The 21,148-nt window shown below is 45.7% G+C and overlaps 4 protein-coding genes across 4 annotated transcripts; 1 reads left to right on the top strand and 3 right to left on the bottom strand.

Moving 5' to 3' along the window:
* Positions 1 to 2,563: 2,563 nt before the first annotated feature.
* LOC120713722 lies at positions 2,564 to 6,919 on the bottom strand. Its single transcript, XM_039999671.1, has 10 exons — positions 6,647 to 6,919; positions 5,773 to 6,019; positions 5,443 to 5,655; positions 4,935 to 5,015; positions 4,772 to 4,858; positions 4,582 to 4,677; positions 4,429 to 4,482; positions 3,336 to 4,331; positions 3,193 to 3,232; positions 2,564 to 3,097 (listed from the first exon to the last, which is right to left on the bottom strand). Exons 2-10 carry the CDS (start codon positions 6,010 to 6,012, stop codon positions 2,949 to 2,951), a joined length of 1,956 nt encoding a protein of 651 aa, XP_039855605.1. The 5' UTR covers positions 6,013 to 6,019; positions 6,647 to 6,919; the 3' UTR covers positions 2,564 to 2,948.
* A 2,759-nt stretch (positions 6,920 to 9,678) lies between these two features.
* On the top strand, positions 9,679 to 13,602 carry LOC120713719 (heat shock protein 81-1-like). The gene is made up of 3 exons (XM_039999668.1): positions 9,679 to 9,929; positions 10,878 to 11,300; positions 11,842 to 13,602. The coding sequence occupies exons 1-3, from the start codon at positions 9,804 to 9,806 to the stop codon at positions 13,387 to 13,389; spliced, it is 2,097 nt and encodes a 698-aa protein (XP_039855602.1). The 5' UTR covers positions 9,679 to 9,803; the 3' UTR covers positions 13,390 to 13,602.
* A 1,447-nt stretch (positions 13,603 to 15,049) lies between these two features.
* On the bottom strand, positions 15,050 to 17,018 carry LOC120713720 (pentatricopeptide repeat-containing protein At2g44880-like). Its single transcript, XM_039999669.1, has one exon. The coding sequence runs from the start codon at positions 16,876 to 16,878 to the stop codon at positions 15,166 to 15,168; it is 1,713 nt and encodes a 570-aa protein (XP_039855603.1). The 5' UTR covers positions 16,879 to 17,018; the 3' UTR covers positions 15,050 to 15,165.
* Positions 17,019 to 17,105: 87 nt separating this feature from the next.
* LOC120713721 lies at positions 17,106 to 20,194 on the bottom strand. Its single transcript, XM_039999670.1, has 2 exons — positions 19,931 to 20,194; positions 17,106 to 19,225 (listed from the first exon to the last, which is right to left on the bottom strand). The coding sequence occupies exon 2, from the start codon at positions 19,118 to 19,120 to the stop codon at positions 17,483 to 17,485; it is 1,638 nt and encodes a 545-aa protein (XP_039855604.1). The 5' UTR covers positions 19,121 to 19,225; positions 19,931 to 20,194; the 3' UTR covers positions 17,106 to 17,482.
* Positions 20,195 to 21,148: the final 954 nt, after the last annotated feature.

The following is a 21,148-nucleotide window of genomic DNA, read 5'->3' as shown; positions in this document are numbered from 1 at the left end:
TAAAGGTAACATGGAATCATAGCATAGTTTAGGATTAGGGTTAGGACTAATCTAATCCCTACCCCCGATCCATTTTTTTCTCCCGCCAGCGCTCTGCTCTGCCACCCGTCGGGTTCCTCTGCTCTGCCGCCCGTCGCGGCAGGTCCCCATCCACCACCGCCTCTGCTCTGCCGCCTGTCGCAGCCAATCGCTGCCGCCGTCGCGGCTCATCCACCGCTGCCTGTCGCGGCCCGTCCAGCGCCGCCGTCGCGGCCCATCTCCTGCCGCCCGTCGCGGCCTCTTCTTCGACGCCGCCATCCTCTCCAACGCCGCCCGCCGCGGTCTCCTCTACATCGCCGCCTGTCGTGGTGATTTCTGCTATCGCGGGAGTCCACTCAGGCTATCTTCATCAGGCACCGCTGCTGCAAGACTGCCGTGTTTTTCCTCTGTGAGCAGGATTTTCATTTCTTGTTACTGGTACTGGTTTTTGCTATTGTTGGACATATACCACCATGTCGCGTCCTATTGCTATCAGCCTATCACCATCCTTGTGCAGCTTGATGGCTCCAATTATAGCGAACGGGTTTTTTGTGTTGAGACAGTGCTTGGTGGATATGGTCTTGTCTCACATCTTATTGGCACTAAACCAGTTGCTCAAGCTGATGGTTCTAATGCTAGTACATTCACTACTTGGGTTAATGATGATGGCAGGGCAAGACTGCAATAGTCACAAGTGTTAAACCATCATTGATGATGAGTCTTCAGCCCTTTGCAACAGCTAAGGAGATGTGGGATTATCTAAAGAACAGATTTGTTCATGTCAGTGGTGCTCATCTGCATACTCTGATGCAAGGTCTTCGTGGACTTCAGCAAGATGACATGACCATTGATGACTACTATAGTGCTTTTGATCGTTTCATGGGACCAGTGCTATCTATGGTTCCTTCATCTACTGCAGATTGTGATGGGTGCTCCAAGAAGAACAAGTTCATTGAGCAGTTCATGATGTATCAGTTTGTTATGGAACTCGGGTCTGGATATGAGCCTGTTTGTGTGCAGCTTCTCAATAGATCTCCCTCTCCATCCTTATCAGAGGTTCTATCCTCATTGACTGCTAAAGAGGCTCGACTTCGTTCAGTGTCATCTGCTCCTTCAGTGTTGGCACCTCAGAGTGTTCTTGCCGCTGCTCACAGGTCTCGTGTGTCTGATACTTCCACACCTTGTGAACATTGTAAGAAGACTACTCAACGTTCAGAGCACTGTTTCGCTAAGTATCCAGAGAAGCTAGCTGAGTTCCGTGCTCGTCGTGCGGCTCGTGGTCGTGGTACATCTGCTCCTCCTCGGGGCTCTGTGTCTGTTGCTGCTGCTTCACCTGTTCATGCTCCTCAGTCCTCTTGGGTCCTTGATTCAGGCGCTTCTTTCCACGTGACTTCTGATAAATCTCAGTTGGTTAATTGCCAAGCAGTCCATAATGGTGCTTCTGTTCAGACAGCGAACGGTACATCTTGTCCTATTACTTCTCATGGTTCACTTTCTACACCACACTTTTCTGTACCCAATGTTTCCTTTGTACCTCAGCTGTCCATGAATCTTCTTTCAGTAGGACAGATTACCAATCAGAATTGTTTTATTGGATTTGATGACTTCGCCAATTTTTGGCCTCTGAGGGTACTCTTCCTCAGCTTTCATGTTCTGGCGCTCATGCTCAGAATGGGGTTGCTGAGCGCAAGCATCGCCATCTCATTGAGACTGCTCGTACCCTTTTGATTTCCTCATTTGTTCCTTCTCATTTTTGGGGTGAGGCTGTTTCTACCGCTGCTAATCTCATAAATAGACAACCGTCTTCCACACTGTCTGGAAAATGTCCTGGTGAAGTTCTATTTGGTACTCCACCTCTCTATGATCATCTTCGAATTTTTGGTTGCACTTGTTATGTCTTGCTTGCACCTCGTGAGCGGACTAAGTTGACTGCTCAATCAGTTGAGTGCGTGTTTCTGGAGTATAGTCTTGAACATAAGGATTATCGTTGTTATTGCTATCGTCGTATGCGTATTTCTCGTGAAGTATTATAAAAGAAAGGGCGATTCTCATCAAAGATAAGGACAAGAAATTAGTAACATTTTCCGAATCTAGTTTGTTTATGGTTCCTTAATTCGGGCTGGATTTCCAAAATGTAGGCATCATCGAACGCAATCTATGATGGGGAAGAAACCCACAGACTGCCTCAACGATGAAAAACCAGCCTGTCTTCCTCATGATTAAGAAACAAACTGGGTAGGGTGATGAACACAACGAGCAGCCTTGCTTCAGTATTATCTGACAACCCAAACCCAGTACCTAAATGGTGAAACTAGAAATCAAATTAGAGGAAGACCGGCAGGGCTTTGCTGTTCGAGAGGGCTCTCTAAGAATGGCTTCCATTTACACCATTCCCCTTCTTCTATCCCTCTCAAAGAAAGATGCATTTTTAAAGTGTTGTAACATGCAACTAGACACTGACTAATAAACACATTACAAATAGCAATTATTTGGATATCAAGAGCAGAAGAGATGGAGTAAAGGAAGCTCAAATTGACAAAATATATACACTACAAATAGCACGTATTTGCATATCAACTATCAAGAGCACAAGAGATGGAGATATAGGAAGCTCACAGTGAAAATTGCTCCATCGTCAGATATACACTGGCCTGGCTGCAGAATAATCTGGCAATTCAAGGCTTCATGTATGTCTTCTTGGTACCTTGCTGACATGTGGCTAGGTTTCATCAGTACATCGCATGGGATTGCAAGCCAGTCAAGACAAGGCATAGATAAGAAAAGAAAGTTATGAGCGCAGCATTCCATTCTTGGGTGTTCATATACACGTATACAATTATGCCTATACAGGAAAACAGTACATTCCAATAGCTAAGTTTCTTGCTCAATATATCCACAGAGAAAACAACAACCATTGGTATCAACTTTTATCAAGCCAGGGATCCTTCAAGTGAGGACTTTGCCAGCCATAACAATCCAGGATCGTTCCTTTTCAACACCAGGTAAGTCTCTGCACGCCCAATCTCATCTGAGACGACATCCTCACAGAAGCCGATCAATTCAAGGACCTCCATTGCAGCTGGTTTTTGGAGTAAAAAGAGATTAAACAATTAGTATGCACTACATTTAAAGACTCTAGTGAGCAATGGCAACTGGTAGAGCTAACAGGAATACCTTTATAGTTTGCTACACTCCTTTGGAAATGTGGATTGGACTGCAGATGTGGCAAATGAGAGGATTTGTAAGAATTTGCTTTAGCAATTGAATGCTATATCATAATATGCAAGAATAACGAAATTTAAGACAGCCAACCATACCTTACGCAATCTCTTATACTTAATATCGTTTGGGTGCTCTATCACATTCTTGATAATCTTAAAAAGTGTTTGAATAGCAGACTCTGCCTCTGTAGGTGTTGCTTGCAACCGGAGCATTTCAATGGACTTCTGGAGTCGTGCACAGAGAGCTGCCACGGGTTCTTCGATCCTTTGCAGCTCATTGCTGTTTAAATCTCTAAAACGATCGTCAGGATCAGGTTCCAACTTCAAAACTTTGGAGTTTCTACTCTGCTCTGTTATCACTTGTGTCTCATCTCCAGATTTTGGAACAATTAGACAAGTAGTATCATCAGGATCAGGTTCTTCACCATGCTTCCCATCAATGACCAACTTCTGATTGACAACAGTATTTAAGGAATCATCAGGGTCAGGCTCAGACTTCAAAACTGTGGTGCTGTTTGTCAGTTCACTATCCACTTCCATCTTGTTTCCAGATTCCAGAACGAATCCATTAGTACCATCATCAGGATCAGGTTCACTATGGTGTCTTCCATCAAACCTCAGCTCCTGATTCAAAATATTAACATTTTGAGAGTCATCAGGATCAGGTTCTAGGCAACCAAAAGAACTTTGCTTGCCAACACCATTAGGCTCAGAGTAGCCAATAGTATGTTGTCCTGCCACTGATCTAGAACCCATTGCTGAATCAATATGCATAGCATCATCTGGATCAGGCTCTACCTTCACAGTTCCCTGAAAAAAATCTTGAGGAACACCAACTGGATTATATTCAGTTTCAGTGCCTGATACATGGTCCTCCTTTGCAGATGCATTTAAGAAACGCTGATAAGCAGCAGCCCCGGACAACGCACGAGCACTAGCCAGCGAACTTAACTCTCCCCCAAGCATGTGACCAGAAACAGTTATACCTGGTTCCAGAACAAATTCATCTTCATAATAATCAAAGACTTTGCGACCATTCAACATATGACCTCTAGACTTGGTCCAGTCCAATGAAGCAGCTTCCTCATTTAACTGCCACAAATTAAAAGCACATTTAATAAGATTAAATAAAATCAAATGCAAAGAGATGCCAACCGAACATGATCAGAACATCTACGAAAAAAATTACCTGCTTATTAAGAGCAAAAAAGTTTGCATCATGCTCAGAGTGCACCATATGCGCCTGGAATTGAAATATAGGCACTCAGCGTAACATAGAGAAGGCCCAGTACAGTGAACGAAAACCATACGGAAATTTTTAGTGAAGCCAAAAGTTACATACAAGTTCATGAAGTAGAGTCTTCTTGATACTTTCATACTTCCGGAATCCCTTCAAGTCATCTGTTCGTAGACGAAGAGATATTTCCTCCCCCATGTTCTGCATGAATAATAAGATTGTAAGTATATTCTCAAAAACTAGTGTTTGACCATTTTTTTTCTATAATACACATATTGTAATGGCTTATGCTCACCTTATTGAAGCCTAAAATGCATTTCGGACTGACTCCTACATATCCGACAGGAGCCATTTCAGTCATGATTCCAACTCGCCATTTATGCTGAGAACATCAACAACAAAGTCAAAAAGGGATGAAACTCCATTAACAGAAAGGATTAATTCTTGGAGATCATTACCTTGTTCATGATCGCAATTATACCAGGGTCACATGCAAGCATGTGCATCCTTTTCAGGGCTTCCGAAGGTGGAGGATTCAGCTGGCAGAGGAAAGGAAAGTAAACAGGTACAACAGCTTAAATCAAAACTGATTCATAGCACATCCAGGATCATACATATTAGAGATGTGTGTACTTGTACTACCATGCCCTAGAGAGATAGTGGTATGAAATTGAAAAGGTTTTACAGCCCACACTATTTTATATTGGACACTAGAACAATTAGCTCAATTTTTTGTTCAGCTTTCAGTCTTTGCAATTGGTCCTAGACAGAACTTTGTCCAAACATACACACTCATGTAGCTCCTCAAACCCGATATTAAAAATGCATACTGCTCAGATGAACTGATTCGCGGGGGGGAGGGGGGGGAGTGTGCATAATTCAAGCAGGGCACTGTTTCTGCGATTATTATCGGAGGGATCCATTTCCTGTAGCCTACAGAGCAGGTGGGAGCAGGGGTTGGCTAACCTCAATCCCAGGCAAGTGAAGTGTACGAAAATCACAGAAGATGTATTGTCCCTGGGGAAGTTTGAGTGAAATTTGTGGCCTGCCTGTTGACCGTTGCCTATGCCGCTGTTCTTCCTCATCAAATCCAATTATACGTAGATCTGGCCTTTTGCCATTGTCAGATACTTCCTCGATTTCATCATCAAAAACACCCATCATTCTAATAGGTTTTCCCTGTAACAAGAAAAACTTCAGTCACAATGATTTCAACAGCCAGCTGTCATTACAATATCCACTGGCAAGTAACATGCCAATGTGCCTGTGAAATGTTGCATGCTAGCCACAGCTTACCTCACTAATAGCCGCTTCATTCAGTGTCAGGCTTGAATGTGGATCCGAAAATGGTGTGATCAACTTGGAGCCTTTGTTTGTAGACTGTGGCACGTTTAGCTTCAATGTATCAGGTTTAACACTAGTCAAATCCTGCAGCAGTTGCCCAAATTCTTTCACCGTGCAGCTTGGATCTGCATCCACATCAAGCTGTCTGCCCCTCCAGGTGACCGAAATTCGAGCTATTCTGCTCTCTTCCATCTTGTTCCTGATACAAGACCACCTTATGCTATCAACTTCATGGATTACCCAGAAAGAATGCGGTGATGCTAATTATCAAGTTATCCACTCGGTCCCCCTCAAACAAAAAAGTTATCAGTTCGGCAAGGAAGCTAGATAATTAGGCATGAAAGAGCAAGAAATCTCAAAAGAAATATAAACACCTGAGCTCAATCACTCATGGACCGAGATGGGCAATCCAGATTTATATCTAAATTATTTTTAGACTGTTTCTAACCTCACATTCACATATTTTGTCAGCAACGAAACGAGGAGTTCGAGAATTTCATCGAGCCTTCACCCAACCAAAAGAGGGGCAACTGCCACTAGTAATATTTTTTTTTTGCGAGGGATTGCCACTAGTAATAGAATACACAGACACAACAACCTTTATATCATAGTAGTGCAGCACCATAGAAATACATTCACTAATCTCTCGATTCAAATTATTGCCCAAAGCTAGCCCCAATTCGACCAAAATGGCGAAATTCGCCTCCCAGGAACAACCATCCGGGCCAACTTGAGCCACGGAATCTGCCGCTGATCCGACTATACCGAACAAACAAATAACGAATCGAACTTGCGGGCGGAAGCGATTGAGCAGCCAAGGACGCACCTAGACAGACGCTCCCGTCGTCGAGCGCGTGAATCAGCTGGTGGAAGGAAGGGGAAACCAGGTCGGGTAGCTTCCGGATGTGGGGGAGTTCGATCGGCTACGTCGGCCTCGCCGGCCTTGGATGCCGGATAGTTGTAGGCGACCGGAACGTTCGAGAACGCGGCGTCGGACAGCGGCGGCGGCAACAGGCCAAGCAGCTACCCCCGCGATGACGGGGCGGGGTTGGTTTATGAGCACGCTGCCGATCGCGTTTTGTCGAGTCGATTGCGTCATGACTGACGGACAGCAGTTTACGCCTACAACTATCTCGAAGGGCGCCTTCTCCTTCCGTTTGTGCATTTTCCTTGTGTGAGATTCGCATGGAGCAAGCACACGAGCAGTAGGATTGTAAGACTGACCTCACCAGCGTCCCGCGAATCAATGGGACACCCACCACGCTGCGGGCCCGTACCGACGTGGTGGTGAGGTGGACACGCGTGCTGGTGAGGTGGACACGCCGCGCGGTGGGTCGCGCGTCGGCACCGCGGGTACGCGGGTACGCTGGTGAGGTCAGTCTAAGGCTATCCGCACCAAGTACCGGGAGCCATCCGGTACCCGGTACTCTAGTACCAACCTCCGTTTCAAAATACTTGTCACTTTTTGTTTATCGTGCCAACTTTAATTAAATGTTTTTTTCTAAAAAAGTTTTGTAAATACTTAAAAATATATAATAATAATAAAATCTATTACATAAAAAATCTAGTGATATATAAACATTAAACATTAATAAACATTCTACAGAAAAAAAACAATTGGTCAAAGTTGACACGAAAAACGAGGAGTGACAAGTATTTTGAAACGGAGATTGATACATGTTAATGCTAATGCATGGTAGTGTTCTGGCGTAGTTATGGGAATCTAGGGAAGGTAGCGGACGTGCACTACCATGCGACGTGATGTGGGAGCCACCACCAGCCAACCGCGCCAGAAGGCAGCCCGGAGCCGCTCCAGGCCGAGCCGACCATGGACGCCGCTGCCGGAGCTCAACTTGGCGCGTGCGAGCTTCTGCCGCCGCGGCGAGGCGAGCTAGCGGGCGCGCATGGCTAGGGGAGGGCGCCAATGAGGGAGGCAAACAGAGGAGGGAGGAGGACTGTGCCAGTTGCCGGCATTGGAGTTCGTGCGAGCCGCTGCGGCCGGCATCATATGTTTGATGTAGAATCGCATTATATTCGACAATTTAGATAGTTTCATAAAATATATAATTTATGTGCATATTGACATGGTATCTACTATTTAGAATGCCAACTTTTGATGATGTCATGTGTATGACATGTGGGACCATTTACCTTTTTTACCAAAAGATATCAATTATGGATCTCAATATGTTTGTAAAAATCATTAGTTTAATCCAATTAGCAATCGGATATAACATTTGGAAACCATAATAGTTTGAAGATTGTTAACGGAACAAGTAAAGTATTTTTGTGCAGCCACTAGTGAATTGCCATGTCAAGAATAGTAGGAAGCATCAACAGGATGATGGTATAGGGTACCTGTAGTTTTTAATTGCAAAATTTCGATCAAACATTTTGAATTGGCTGCCGCTGGCTGGAGCTGGTCGGCTGCCGGCTCCAGCAGCAGCTCCAATCCAGCCATTTTAGCCCAACCGAATAGGCCGCATATTTCCGGCAAACACCTATATCGGTTCTCACTGAATATAAGTTTTCAAACTTGCATCGTGTTGGGCGTTGGCTCTTCCACCTAGGTCCCCCAGGTGCTGGGACCACCGAACCAAGGTACAGTACACGTTACGATCGTGGCTGTGATGCAAAGGATCATTCTTTCGCTTTCCCTTTTTGTGCCAGCATCCAGATAAATAGGCTTATTGTGGTTTGGGATTTTGCGTGGTGTACCTTAAACTCTATTTCTTTCTTAATTGAAAGGCAGAGCTCCTGCCATTTTATTAAAAAAAAAGATAAATAAGCCTAACTATAGTTTTTTTTGCAAAATGAGTTTTACCCCTTATCTTCCTTTATCTTTTTATTTTTTTTTTCTAGGATACCTGTCGGTATTCAGTTTTAATTCTGTACCTATAACTTCAGATTTGAAGCGTGGTTGTCTAAACACATCACTCGTCGGTTCTTTATCTTCATCGTCGGGCCCTGTTTAGTTCCCAAAATTTTTTTATGAGGTACCCGTCACATCGAATCTTTGGACATAGACATGAGTATTAAATACAGTTAAAACAATAACTCATTACACAGTTTAACTGTAAACGACAAGATAAATTTTTTAAACCTAATTAGTCTATAATTAAATATTAATTGTCAAATAACAACGAAAGTGTTACAGTAAACTCAAAAATTTTCACGAAACTAAACAAGTCCAAGTGTTGTTTTTGGGACCCCTGAAAGACTACGGAGTATTATGCAGGATAATTGGCTGGTGAGCCACACGTACGTCCCGCTTGACCTCCCTCGAGAAGCTTCCTGCAAGTTGCCTAGGGAGCTGGAGACCGGGTCTGCTCGTTCCACCGCCGCGAAATGGTAGGAGTAAAATTCCACAGATTTTGGAAATTAGTACGATCACGAGAAGTCATACGATTAGAGCTTCCCCTTCAAATTGAGAACACGCCGCTTTCAAAATGCTTTTAAGAAAAAAAAACAGTATCAGTTCGTGCAAGCCCTGTACTGGACTCCCCTTTTTTCTTCTTATTATTTTCCCAAACCAAAACCTCTAGTGCGTTACGACTTACGGCAGTTATTATGCTCGCTCGTCGATGGACCTGCCAAGTGCCCGTTAATCGTTAGGTAATCATGCTCCAAACCCCCTCGATCCAGAACCATCCAAGTCCGGAAAAAAACAAAGGCACAACGACCACTAACTCGTGGGCCCGGGGACTCCGTCCTCGGCACTGCCGGGCCCGGAAGACTTTCGGGCCCAACGGCAAGTCAGTCAACCTGCCCCGCGCGCCCAGCCCCGCTTCCCGTCTCTGGTAGAACGTTCCAGAACCCCTCCTCTCCCCTCTCCCCTCTCCCCTCTCCCAATTAAAATCCCCCCACCCCACGACCCTCCCCCGTCTCATCCCACGCTTCCTCGCGCTCCCCACAAACCCTCCTCGCCTCCTCCCTCGTGCCGCCGCCGCCTCTCTCTCCTAGCGTTCGGGAAGGGCCTCGCCATGGCCTCGGAGACGGAGACGTTCGCCTTCCAGGCGGAGATCAACCAGCTGCTCTCCCTCATCATCAACACCTTCTACTCCAACAAGGAGATCTTCCTCAGGGAGCTCATCTCCAACTCCTCCGATGTAAGCTTTTACCCCCGACCCGCCCGTGCTCTTCTGTTTGCGGTTCTAGATCTGTGCGATAATCCCTCGCGTCGTCGTTTGATAGATCGGTGGGTGGTTTCCGCATCGTGCTTTGAATCTGGTGATGGGTTGTAGGGTTTTGCGCTAGTTAGCTGTTGACTATTCAGCTCAAATCCGCGGCGTTCAATCTGAGCTTCTCAAGTTGTAAATATGGTCCCAAATTTATTGGATCTCGGTTGCGTATGCGGGAACTGGTTTATTATCTGAAATCTGATAGCACTGTGAACTGTGAAAGCATGATTGGTCTTGATAACTTTATATCATTATATGGTCCATGCTAGTAGATTAGAATGGCTGGTTTATGCAGGGAACGTTACATGCTTCAACGGCTGCATGGTTAAATTGATAGTGTGTAATCGTGTTTATTACATTGCTAGTTTAGAGTGCACAGTACATACAAATGGATGTGTGATTGGGCTTGATAAACCAGTCTTTGCTGGATTAGAAGGACGTTCGTGCTGGGAAGGTAGAAGGCTTTGTAGTTCATGTGTTAACAATATGGTTAAATTGATAGTGTGTTGATGCAGTTAATCGCGTTTATTGCATTGCTAATTTAGTGTACATACATGCATATATACAAATGGATGTGTGATTGGGTTTCATAAACTTTATGTAGTCTTTGCTGGGTTAGAAGGGTTTGTTCGTGCTGGGAAGGCAGAAGGCTTTGTAGTACATGCTTTAACAGTATGGTTAAATTGGTTGTCAATTCAGTTATTGTGTTTAGTGCAGGGATAACCTGAATACTTTGGTTACCCTACTTTCATAGAATAATAACTCCTGATATTAGATAAAGCTGTACAAGTTTTATTTAATTACTTTTCAGCTCTTCATTTTCTACTGTGATGTGTGGACCCAACCCTTGACCAAATTTTGTGTGGGTTTTGACAGGCCTTGGACAAGATCAGGTTTGAGAGCTTGACGGACAAGAGCAAGCTGGATGCCCAGCCAGAGCTGTTCATCCACATTGTTCCTGACAAGGCCACAAACACTCTGACAATCATTGACAGTGGTATTGGTATGACCAAGTCAGATCTCGTGAACAACCTTGGTACCATTGCACGGTCAGGCACAAAGGAGTTCATGGAGGCTTTGGCTGCTGGTGCTGATGTTTCTATGATTGGTCAGTTTGGTGTTGGTTTCTACTCTGCATACCTTGTTGCTGAGAGAGTAGTTGTGACCACCAAGCACAACGATGATGAGCAGTACGTGTGGGAGTCTCAGGCTGGTGGCTCCTTCACTGTCAAGCGTGATGCCTCTGGGGAGCCCCTTGGCAGGGGTACTAAGATGACCCTCTACCTCAAGGATGATCAGGTAAAAAACTTATGTATTATTGTGGTTCATTGTATTATTACTCTGATCATGCCGTGGACAGTTATGTGCTGACTATTTAGATATTTCTGATGCAATTTGGCTATTATCTCTGTTGAAACTGCTTGGCTCTATAATGTTAATAAAACAGGTTTCAATTTTTGATTATTTTCCCGGGCTTGATTCACTCTAGGATCTAACTGATTGGAAATGTGGATGGTTAGGGAATAATTAGGAATTTGATTATTTTGCTGGGCTTGATTCACTCTAGGATTATTTTGCTGGGCTTGATTCACTCTAGGTTTCAGTTTTACAGGCTTTTGAGATATTGCTATTAAATGATGCCTTTCTTTTTGACTCAACTAAACTGTTGCCATGCTTATTCTGGAATGACTGAAGTAAAATTGTGCATGCAGTCCTGGTACTAAGTACTGAGATAAACATAAATTTGTGCATATTGTGCTGTTGTACTGAACATTTAAAAGTTTGTTAATAGTTTAGTAGTTCCATCATCTTGATCATGATTTGCTCTTATTTTCTGCAGTTGGAGTACCTTGAGGAGCGTCGCCTCAAGGATCTGATCAAGAAGCATTCTGAGTTCATCAGCTACCCAATCTCTCTCTGGACAGAGAAGACTACTGAGAAGGAGATTTCTGATGATGAGGATGAGGAAGATAAGAAGGATGAGGAGGGCAAGGTTGAGGATGTTGATGAGGAGAAGGAAGAGAAGGAGAAGAAAAAGAAGAAGATCAAGGAGGTTTCTCATGAGTGGCAGTTGGTCAACAAGCAGAAGCCTATTTGGATGAGGAAGCCTGAGGAGATTACCAAGGAAGAGTATGCTGCTTTCTACAAGAGCTTGACCAATGACTGGGAGGAGCATCTTGCTGTGAAGCACTTCTCTGTTGAGGGTCAGCTTGAGTTCAAGGCTGTCCTCTTTGTACCCAAGAGGGCTCCGTTTGACCTCTTTGACAATAGGAAGAAGCTGAACAACATCAAGCTCTATGTCCGCCGTGTCTTCATCATGGACAACTGTGAGGAGCTGATCCCAGAGTGGCTGAGCTTTGTCAAGGGCATTGTTGACTCTGAGGACCTTCCCCTCAACATCTCCCGTGAGACCCTCCAGCAGAACAAGATCCTCAAGGTCATCCGCAAGAACCTGGTCAAGAAGTGCATTGAGCTCTTCTTTGAGATCGCTGAGAACAAGGAGGATTACAACAAGTTCTATGAGGCCTTCTCCAAGAACCTCAAGCTTGGCATCCACGAGGACTCCCAGAACAGGAACAAGATTGCTGAGCTCCTGAGGTACCACTCCACCAAGAGTGGTGATGAGCTGACTAGCCTCAAGGACTATGTGACCAGGATGAAGGAGGGCCAGAGTGACATCTACTACATCACTGGTGAGAGCAAGAAGGCTGTGGAGAACTCCCCCTTCCTTGAGAAGCTGAAGAAGAAGGGCTATGAAGTCCTGTACATGGTGGATGCCATTGATGAGTATGCCATTGGTCAGCTGAAGGAGTTCGAAGGCAAGAAGCTTGTCTCTGCCACCAAGGAGGGCCTGAAGCTCGATGAGAGCGAGGATGAGAAGAAGAGGAAGGAGGAGCTCAAGGAAAAGTTCGAGGGCCTCTGCAAGGTGATCAAGGAGGTGCTGGGTGACAAGGTTGAGAAGGTTGTTGTCTCTGACCGTGTGGTGGACTCCCCCTGCTGTCTTGTCACTGGTGAGTATGGCTGGACCGCCAACATGGAGAGGATCATGAAGGCCCAGGCTCTGAGGGACTCCAGCATGTCCGGATACATGTCCTCCAAGAAGACCATGGAGATCAACCCTGAGAATGCCATCATGGAGGAGCTCCGGAAGCGTGCTGAGGCTGACAAGAATGACAAGTCTGTCAAGGACCTTGTCATGCTGCTGTTCGAGACTGCGCTCCTCACCTCTGGCTTCAGCCTCGACGACCCCAACACCTTCGGCAGCCGCATCCACCGCATGCTCAAGCTGGGCCTGAGCATCGACGAGGACGAGACTCCGGAGGCTGACACAGACATGCCCCCGCTGGAGGACGACGCTGGCGAGAGCAAGATGGAGGAGGTCGACTAAGCGCTGCGCGGTGGTTTTTTACGTTTGAAGTTGAGTTAGCTTAGCTATTCGGGTTGCCAGTCTCTGAACCTCTAGTTGGTTTATTTTGTGTGGTGTTACTTTTGGTCGCCTGCAATGCATGTGGCTAAATGCTGTGGTGCCGTGGATTATCGAACTGCTTATGTGAATCGTCGGTGGTATAATAGTATTATTATCCTGCTGTCTTCCAATTTCTCCATGTTTGTCGTTTTGATTTCTGAGTTTTTTTTCCCTCCAGCTTATTTCCCATCAGCCATCATTGATTGCATTAGCTTGTTTTGCGGAATGTATCTGTGACTTTGCAGGCCGGCAGCTTATTTCCCTGACAGTGGTTTGGTCTAGTGATTTGTGTCATTGTGCGATGCTTGTTTTGGGCTTGTGAATATGGCATTGTTTAGTTTTCTGGTAAAATTTTTGAAATGGAATATTTTCACATTTCAATAACACATTTTTTTGTCTACATTTAATACTGCCAAAGTGTGTTTGTACTTGATCAGTAGCGTCTCATCGTGAAGAAATCTGCTTGGCCAACACACCTCGGCAGTTAACACGCAAATCGTTCAAGCACATTCATGCTAATGTGGAAAATAGTTTTTTAGAAAAAAAGGAAAATAAGCATGGTAGCACACAGCAAACTTCTTTTTTTTTTAAAAAACACTGGGTGCTGCACAATGTCAAGCTGGATGAAACTCTTTTTTTCTGAAGTGGCATTTTCGCTTCGCGGGGCAAACTTCGCTGGGCATGACGCAGCAAAACTTAGTTATGTTACAAGTATGCATACACGCATGACGCAGCAATTTTCGGCAGTTTTAGCAGAACTATTTTCTGATAATGTGTATCTAATTTTACTTATCAAAATTTGCTTGATGGCCAAAATACTGAAGGCAACCCTTAGAGTATTTGTCGATCTCCCTCTATATTCAACCAAGGAAAAGTCATGGACATATGTCAAATTCTATGTATGTTCAGTGTATAAGACTATGCAAATACGTATGGTCCATTTTATAAAATAAGTAAGCACCCTTCGAATATTTGTCGATATTTTTCAACACATCATCTTAAGAAACACACAACTCTGGTGAGTATTTGCTCCTCTAGAGCAGCATCCTGAGGAAGTTATGTATTTACACCAAGAACGCACCTCCGGATAAGAAAGAATAAATCAAAACATGATGTCCATCAGCTAAAATTTGGTGAGGTTACATGTCCAAGGAAGTTATGTTAACTGTCATGCATATCTTAAGAGAAGAGATCACTTGGAGAAGATCACGCAAGTGCTGAAGATCACGTAAGTGTCAGAAATCAGAACTAAAAGTTAGGCCATGTTTAGTTACCACCCCATAAACCCCGTAAACGCAAAAAAACCATCACATCGAATGTTTCGACACATGCATGAAGTACTAAATGAAGTCTATTTACAAACTTTTTGCATAGATGGGCTGTAAATCGCGAGACGAATTTAATGAGCCTACTTAATCCATGATTTGCAACAGTGATGCTACAGTAACCATCCACTAATTATTGATTAATCATGGATTAATTAGCATCATTAGATTCGTCTCGCGATTTACAACCCATCTGTGCAAAAAGTTTTTGTAAATAGATTTCATTTAGTACTTCAAATTAGTAAGATTCCAACGCAAAAAAAATTTGTGCCAGAACTAAACAGGGCCTTAGTTCTATATTTCTATCTCTACATTTTGCTGGTAAAGAATGCAATCAAATCTAAGATGCGGGCAACTTATTGCCTTTTCGAACCTATTGCCTTGAGCTGGATGATGCGGGCAACTTCCTAATATTATGCCTCTGCAGAAAACCCCTTGCCTCTAGAGAATCAGTCCATTTGCCAGCTGCAGCATAAATGTCAGAAATCAGAACGTGGAAACCAGGCTGCTTTGTATTGAGACTGAGGATCCAACTCTGTACTCTTTCAGCCACATCAAATCTCTTATGCATTCGACTTGCACCTAGTAGCGCACCCAAAACCTTGACATCCGGTGCCATTGGCATGCTCCGGATCAGCTCCTCCGCCTCATCAAGAAGCCCTGCACGGCCCAACAAGTCAACCATGCAGCCATAGTGTTTGAGCTCTGGCTGCATTCCAAAAGCAGATACCATGCTCTGGAAGCACTGCCGACCCTCGTTGACCAGCCCAGCATGAGCACAAGCTGTCAGCAGACTGACAAAAGTTATGTCGTTCGGGTTTTCTCCTGAACCCTTCATCTGCTCAAACACATCAATGCATTGCGGAGCATCACCATTTACTGCCAGCCCTGTGATAAGTGCATTCCAGGCAGAGACATTCTTCTGATCCAGGGAGTGAAAAACTTTAACAGCCATGTCTGTTCTCCCACACTTGGCGTACATGTCTATGAGAGCAGCACCAAGATTGTACTCATTGTCCAGAACCATCTTGTGTTTGTCGACGAAAGTGTGAGCCCACCTCCCTTCCTCTAGAGCTGTTAAATGTGCGCACGCCGAAAGCACACTCACCATGGTCACCTCATTAGGTTGGGTACTGCTCCTGCTCTGCATTGACCTGAATAGCTCAAGGGTTTCTGCATAGCATCCAGCCTGTGCGTACCCGGAAATCATGCATGTCCAAGAAACCACATCCTTCTCCGGCATCGCATCAAACAACTCCCTTGCGCCATCCATCTCGCCATTCACCACGTATCCCCGGATCATTGCATTCCATGAGACCAGATTCCTGAACGGCATCTCATCAAACATCTTCCTCGCCAATGGCAGCAGACCATGCCTTGCAAACCCTGTCACCATTGAATTCCATGTGACAACATTCCTCCCGATCGCAGGCATCCGATCAAACATCTCCCTGGCAACATCCAGCTCCCCAGCACCCGCATACGCTCCCACCATCGCGCTCCAGGACACCCCATTCCTATGTGGCATTTCGTCGAACACCCGTCTGGCGTTCCCAATATCCCCGCACTTCACGTAGCCACCAATCACCGTGTTCCAAGAGACCACGTCGGCGACCTTCGCGGACGAGTCAAACACGCCCCACATCGACGCTGTATCGCGGAACGCGGCGTACATCGCGAGGAGCGAGTTAAGAACGAAGATGTCGGTCAAGAACCCGCGCCGGGCAGCCTGGGCGTGGGCCTGCGCGCCCGTGCGCGGGAAGGAGGGGAGCCTGGAGGCGGATTTGACCAGCGGAGGGAAGGTGAAGTGATCGGGGAGGAAGTCGCACCGGAGGAGGGAGGAGAACGCGGCGAAGGACAGGCGCGGGGAGGGGGACGCGGCGGAGGCACGGATGAGCAGGTTGTGGAGGAAAGTGGCGGAGGAGGGGAAGAGTGGGAAGTAGAGGCTGGAGAGGGCGGCGGCAAGGTGGGGGTGCGAGGGAAGGAGGGGTATGATGCGGCGGAGGTGATCCGGGCTCCGGCGGATCTCGCCGGCGACGAGGAGGCGGCCGAGGAGGAGCGGGAGGCGGCGAGGCGGCGGCGCCATTTGGGCAGAGGACGAGTGTTCGTTCGAATATATTTTGATTTGATGCTTCTCCCAAGGTTAAGTGCTTAACCGTGCACTCGGCATCGGACGGCTGAGATCACGGTAGTTCCCCATTCTTGTTGGACCCTTTTAAAGGTAAGACACCTTTTGGTTGATAATACCGAAGTGCTAGTGGAATTCATAGATTTTAACGAAATTTTTTGGATGGGAATCAGAGAGCCTATTCAAATTTTTAACTGATGGGTGACAGATCAAATTCAATTGAAGTTTGAAATTACAGCTGAAACCAACAGAAATCAGGGTCAGCCAGGGTCAGGCATGGCAGAATTTCTATACTGAAATTTGTAACGCCTCTAGTTCTGGTACTAGTAGTACAGATCTCCCTGAACATAGCAGCCAGATATGACTGGTTTGCATACTTGAATAGTTCAACTATTGAAGTGTAAACTACTTATACCGATCTCAAAAGGACGAATACTCTAGGCTTTGGTTATCATTGTCATAGGAGAAAGGAAAAATAATTCATGTTTATTTACTATGTCAGATGGATGCTAATTTCTATCCCTAATTATATTCAGCTCCCATTGCTTGCAATTGCCAAGCTTCAGAGTTTGATTGCCTTCACTTTCATGTTGGGCATGCTGTCTAGCACACCCGGTGACACTGTATCTTCCACCATAGTTGACCTCTTGGGCGGCTTCCTCCTTGCGTAGGTGTAAGTGAATTGTCGAGCTTCTTCAACTTCAGTAACAGGCTTGGCAGGAGGTGCCTCCAGCTTCACGCCATCATGGTACTTGTGCACCGTTTCCAACTGCTCTGACAATTTCCCTGTGCCAAGGTTCAACATCTCTGAAATACTTTCAACATTTCTTATACTGTGCAATGTCTTGTATCCATTCATTTCATGACCATCACTAATTCCTGCACATGGATCAGGAGAACTTTGATGGACTATCTGTTTCTGATCACCAAAGTTCTTCAAAAGGTCTTTCATGTGGTCACATTCTCTGGTGTCATATGCTTCTCTGGAATACACTAAACTATGGTTAGCTGCTGGTTGATAGAAACCTCTCAGCATCATGGAAGGATAAACTGCATTGTGCTCCTCTGGAACCGTCATTTGGACTCCAAGTGGGCTTTTGCCGATCAGAGTACAAGTGTCCATTGTGCCCTTCCATTGCAAGGGATTCCATCGTGAACCAGCAGAAGTACCACTGTCTGTGTTGATGTCAGAAGATGAATTCTCAGAATAAACATGTACATCATGCTCAAAAGCATGAGGTGGAACAAAAAAGCTGGAGCTCTGCATTCCTAACTGATCAACTAGAACCAGTCTAGGTCTGTGATGTATACCTTTACCGCCATCAATATGAGAACTGCCACCAGTCCTTACTTTCAGCACACCTTTTGGTAGTTTACCACAAATTTGCCTGGGGTCATTGAGAGGATGGAAGGTTTGACTTTCCAGTGTGTTCATTTCTGCTGATTTGGGTACATTGCCTGTTTCATTATGTCTGCTTGAACGATGGATGGTTAGTGAGCCACCCATAAGTTTAGCTCGCTTCATTGGTGACACAGTGGCAGACTCACCCTTGATAATAATTGGTTGAGTGGAACTGCTTAGGCCTACACATGGGAACTGCTTCTCGTATGCCCGGTTGTGCGAGATGGGAACCTTCTCTCTAAGACTAGCACTCATATCAGAACTTCTCAACATTTTGGCCATGGATGCAAACTTACCAACCATACGATCATGGTACAGCATCAGAAATTGATAATGTCTTCGTCTTTGAAACATCAATAGTAACTCTCTTGCCTGAGAAACTTGTGGAGAATAAAGCCCACCGTTCAACCTAAGGAAAAAGCTTCTAAGTGGACTTCCAAAGAAGATAGCATCACCACTAAACAGTTGTTTCATTGTTGTAACGAAGTCATGTTGTTCCATGTCCGGGAGGTAGGCTGCTAGATACAATCTATCATCTTCCGTGAGGCATGAATTCCACGTCTCCAAAGAAAGAACCTCTGTCAAGTCAGGCAGATCATAAAGCCCATATGGCACATTGCACACCTGACCTCTGGACATTGCAAACTCACAGTCCACCTCTGCAAGTTCAGAGTCATGAGAGTCGTGAATAGGAAAGCTCTGAAGCAGCACTCTGTCATCTCGTGTAAGGTCCTCATCTCCACAGCTGTAACCACTCTTCTCTGCAGGCTCACCACTCGCTATCTTGACAATCCCCATTGGCCGAAAAGGTGGTCTAATTCTCCAATCGGATAAGAGATAATCAAAGTAGAGGATAATCAACAGAGTTTCGAGCACAACACCACTTCATCAGATAGAGGATCCCTGAGGGAGGAAAAATGAACAAAGGCATTTGAGCACTTAATCACTTAGCGATATCCTAGCAGCACATATCATGGAATGTCAAAATGTGGTCAGTGGTCAGCAACACACAATGCATTTTCAGAACCAAAACGATTGAAAGTAACAAGTAAAACTGACTACATTTCAGTGCAGCATAACGATTTTGTTTAGGATCACGGCAGCATTTTGTTTGTAAGCACCAATTTCGAATTTATTTAGTCACTGAACTAATTGTGCACAAATGATTCCCCCCCAGTGAGCACCAATTTTAAGTCTAACAACAGGCAGTCTGATCTGTGATGATCTCCTAGCACTTCAGGAAGCAAGCAACTGAAACACCACAGCGCTGCACAACTCTCTAACCACTCTACGCGAATTCTCAGGCTCGAACAAAAGTCGCCGAATTTCCTCTACAGTTCAGTTCCACAAACAGGAAAAACCTAAGAATAACCGAGCCCTCACACGACGGAACCATCCATCAATCCACCCAACCTACGCCAATCGCAAGCCTGCAGGCTGCAGCCACGCAATTCCGGGACGAGCAACGCCCCCAGCGCGGCGCCCAGTGCCCCCCCCCCCCCCCCCATACCCCAAAGCCTACCAAAAGCCCTCAAGCCCCCACCAAAACCCGGACGATCGATCGGTCACTCCGCGGCGCGGGATCGAGGCGGGTGGGGGGATGCTCACCGTGAGTACGCGCCGGGGATCGGGCCGGAGCCGCCGCCGGCCGGCGCCGAGGAGGGGAAAGGCGGGCGGGCGGGCGCTTGGCGAGGAAGGAAGGGTTGGGGAACGGGGAGGAGCAGTGAGGTGGTGGGTACTGTGCCGCCGCGCTGTTGCTCTGCTTCGCTTCGCTTCCCATTTTGTCCCGCGGCTGCTCGGCTGGCTCCACGACGAAAAGCGCAGGGATTTTTGCCGCCTGGCCTGGCCTTCTGCTGCCCCGTCTCCTCCCGCGGCTGTAGCGCAGCGGCCAGCGGCCAGCGGCCAGCGGCTCGGCGGCCGCGCTCTCTGATTTTTGCCGCCTGGCCTGGCCTTCTGCTGCCCCGTCTCCTCCCGCGGCTGTAGCGCAGCGGCTCGGCGGCCGCTCTCTCTGCCGGCAGGGGTAGCGGCCGCTTTGCGTCTCCTTTCGGTTGCCTTTTCCCTTCCGTGCAATTCGGTGCCTGGGCACACGGTTCCTTGCATTCATTTCGTGGAGAATTCTTGCGGTTCCATGGCTTCGTTGGTTCCTAGATAGAGACCAGAGTGGAACCGCACTAGGAGCGTATTCTTGTGTGGGCTTCTTTTTAAGTTGCCACAACCATCCTATCAAAAAAAAAAAGTTGCCACAACCACAACCTGAGAAGACCCGACACTAGTGGCATATGAGAATCAAGCTAGCACTGCGCACCTTAGAGGCAAAGAGGGTTATTTTTGCCGTTAACAAGTCACTTGTTACACATCATTTACACATATGTTCAACCATTGCTCTAGTATAGGTCGTTTTATTTTTTTCTGGGTACACACACTATGTCTGGAAAAGCTAAAACGACTTAAAATAATTTCTAGAAATAACATATCCAACACATAGCAAATTGTAATTTTATAAATATGTTTCCATGGTAAATTGGAGTACATTATTTCAAAAAAAAGTTCAATCAATGGATAAATCATTTGGAATATGAACATGTTGACTATGCACTCTTTAGTATATGAAGATGCTGTGAAATAATATAATAAAATCGAAATGTTATAAATAGCTTTTCAAACAAATCTAGTTGTACCATTTTCAAAAGTTTACCAAATATATTGAAATATTTTAAAATTGCTAATTGCATGCATCCTAAACACAACACTCTTTTACAGTATGAGAGAGTGGTGAGTATGAATTGTATAAGTCACCAACATGTTGTCACGTTAATTTAAGATGCA

The sequence above is a fragment of the Panicum virgatum genome, chromosome 6K, assembly GCF_016808335.1.
Source record: "Panicum virgatum strain AP13 chromosome 6K, P.virgatum_v5, whole genome shotgun sequence".
NCBI lineage: Eukaryota > Viridiplantae > Streptophyta > Magnoliopsida > Poales > Poaceae > Panicum > Panicum virgatum.
Note: the sequence above shows the minus strand (reverse complement) of the source record. Positions and strands in the feature narration are given on the sequence as shown.

Excerpts from the sequence above, each read along its gene's own strand:
- LOC120713722 (XM_039999671.1), bottom strand. The coding sequence starts at position 6,012 with ATGGAAGAGAGCAGAATAGCTCGAATTTCGGTCACCTGGAGGGGCAGA. Across the intron at positions 5,016-5,442 it reads TTCACTTGCCTGGGATTGAG|CTGAATCCTCCACCTTCGGA; the intron begins GTTAGCCAACCC and ends TTCCTCTGCCAG. Across the intron at positions 4,678-4,771 it reads GCATTTTAGGCTTCAATAAG|AACATGGGGGAGGAAATATC; the intron begins GTGAGCATAAGC and ends TTATTCATGCAG.
- LOC120713720 (XM_039999669.1), bottom strand. The coding sequence starts at position 16,878 with ATGGCGCCGCCGCCTCGCCGCCTCCCGCTCCTCCTCGGCCGCCTCCTC.
- LOC120713719 (XM_039999668.1), top strand. The coding sequence starts at position 9,804 with ATGGCCTCGGAGACGGAGACGTTCGCCTTCCAGGCGGAGATCAACCAG. Across the intron at positions 9,930-10,877 it reads TCATCTCCAACTCCTCCGAT|GCCTTGGACAAGATCAGGTT; the intron begins GTAAGCTTTTAC and ends GGGTTTTGACAG. Across the intron at positions 11,301-11,841 it reads TCTACCTCAAGGATGATCAG|TTGGAGTACCTTGAGGAGCG; the intron begins GTAAAAAACTTA and ends TATTTTCTGCAG.
- LOC120713721 (XM_039999670.1), bottom strand. The coding sequence starts at position 19,120 with ATGGGGATTGTCAAGATAGCGAGTGGTGAGCCTGCAGAGAAGAGTGGT.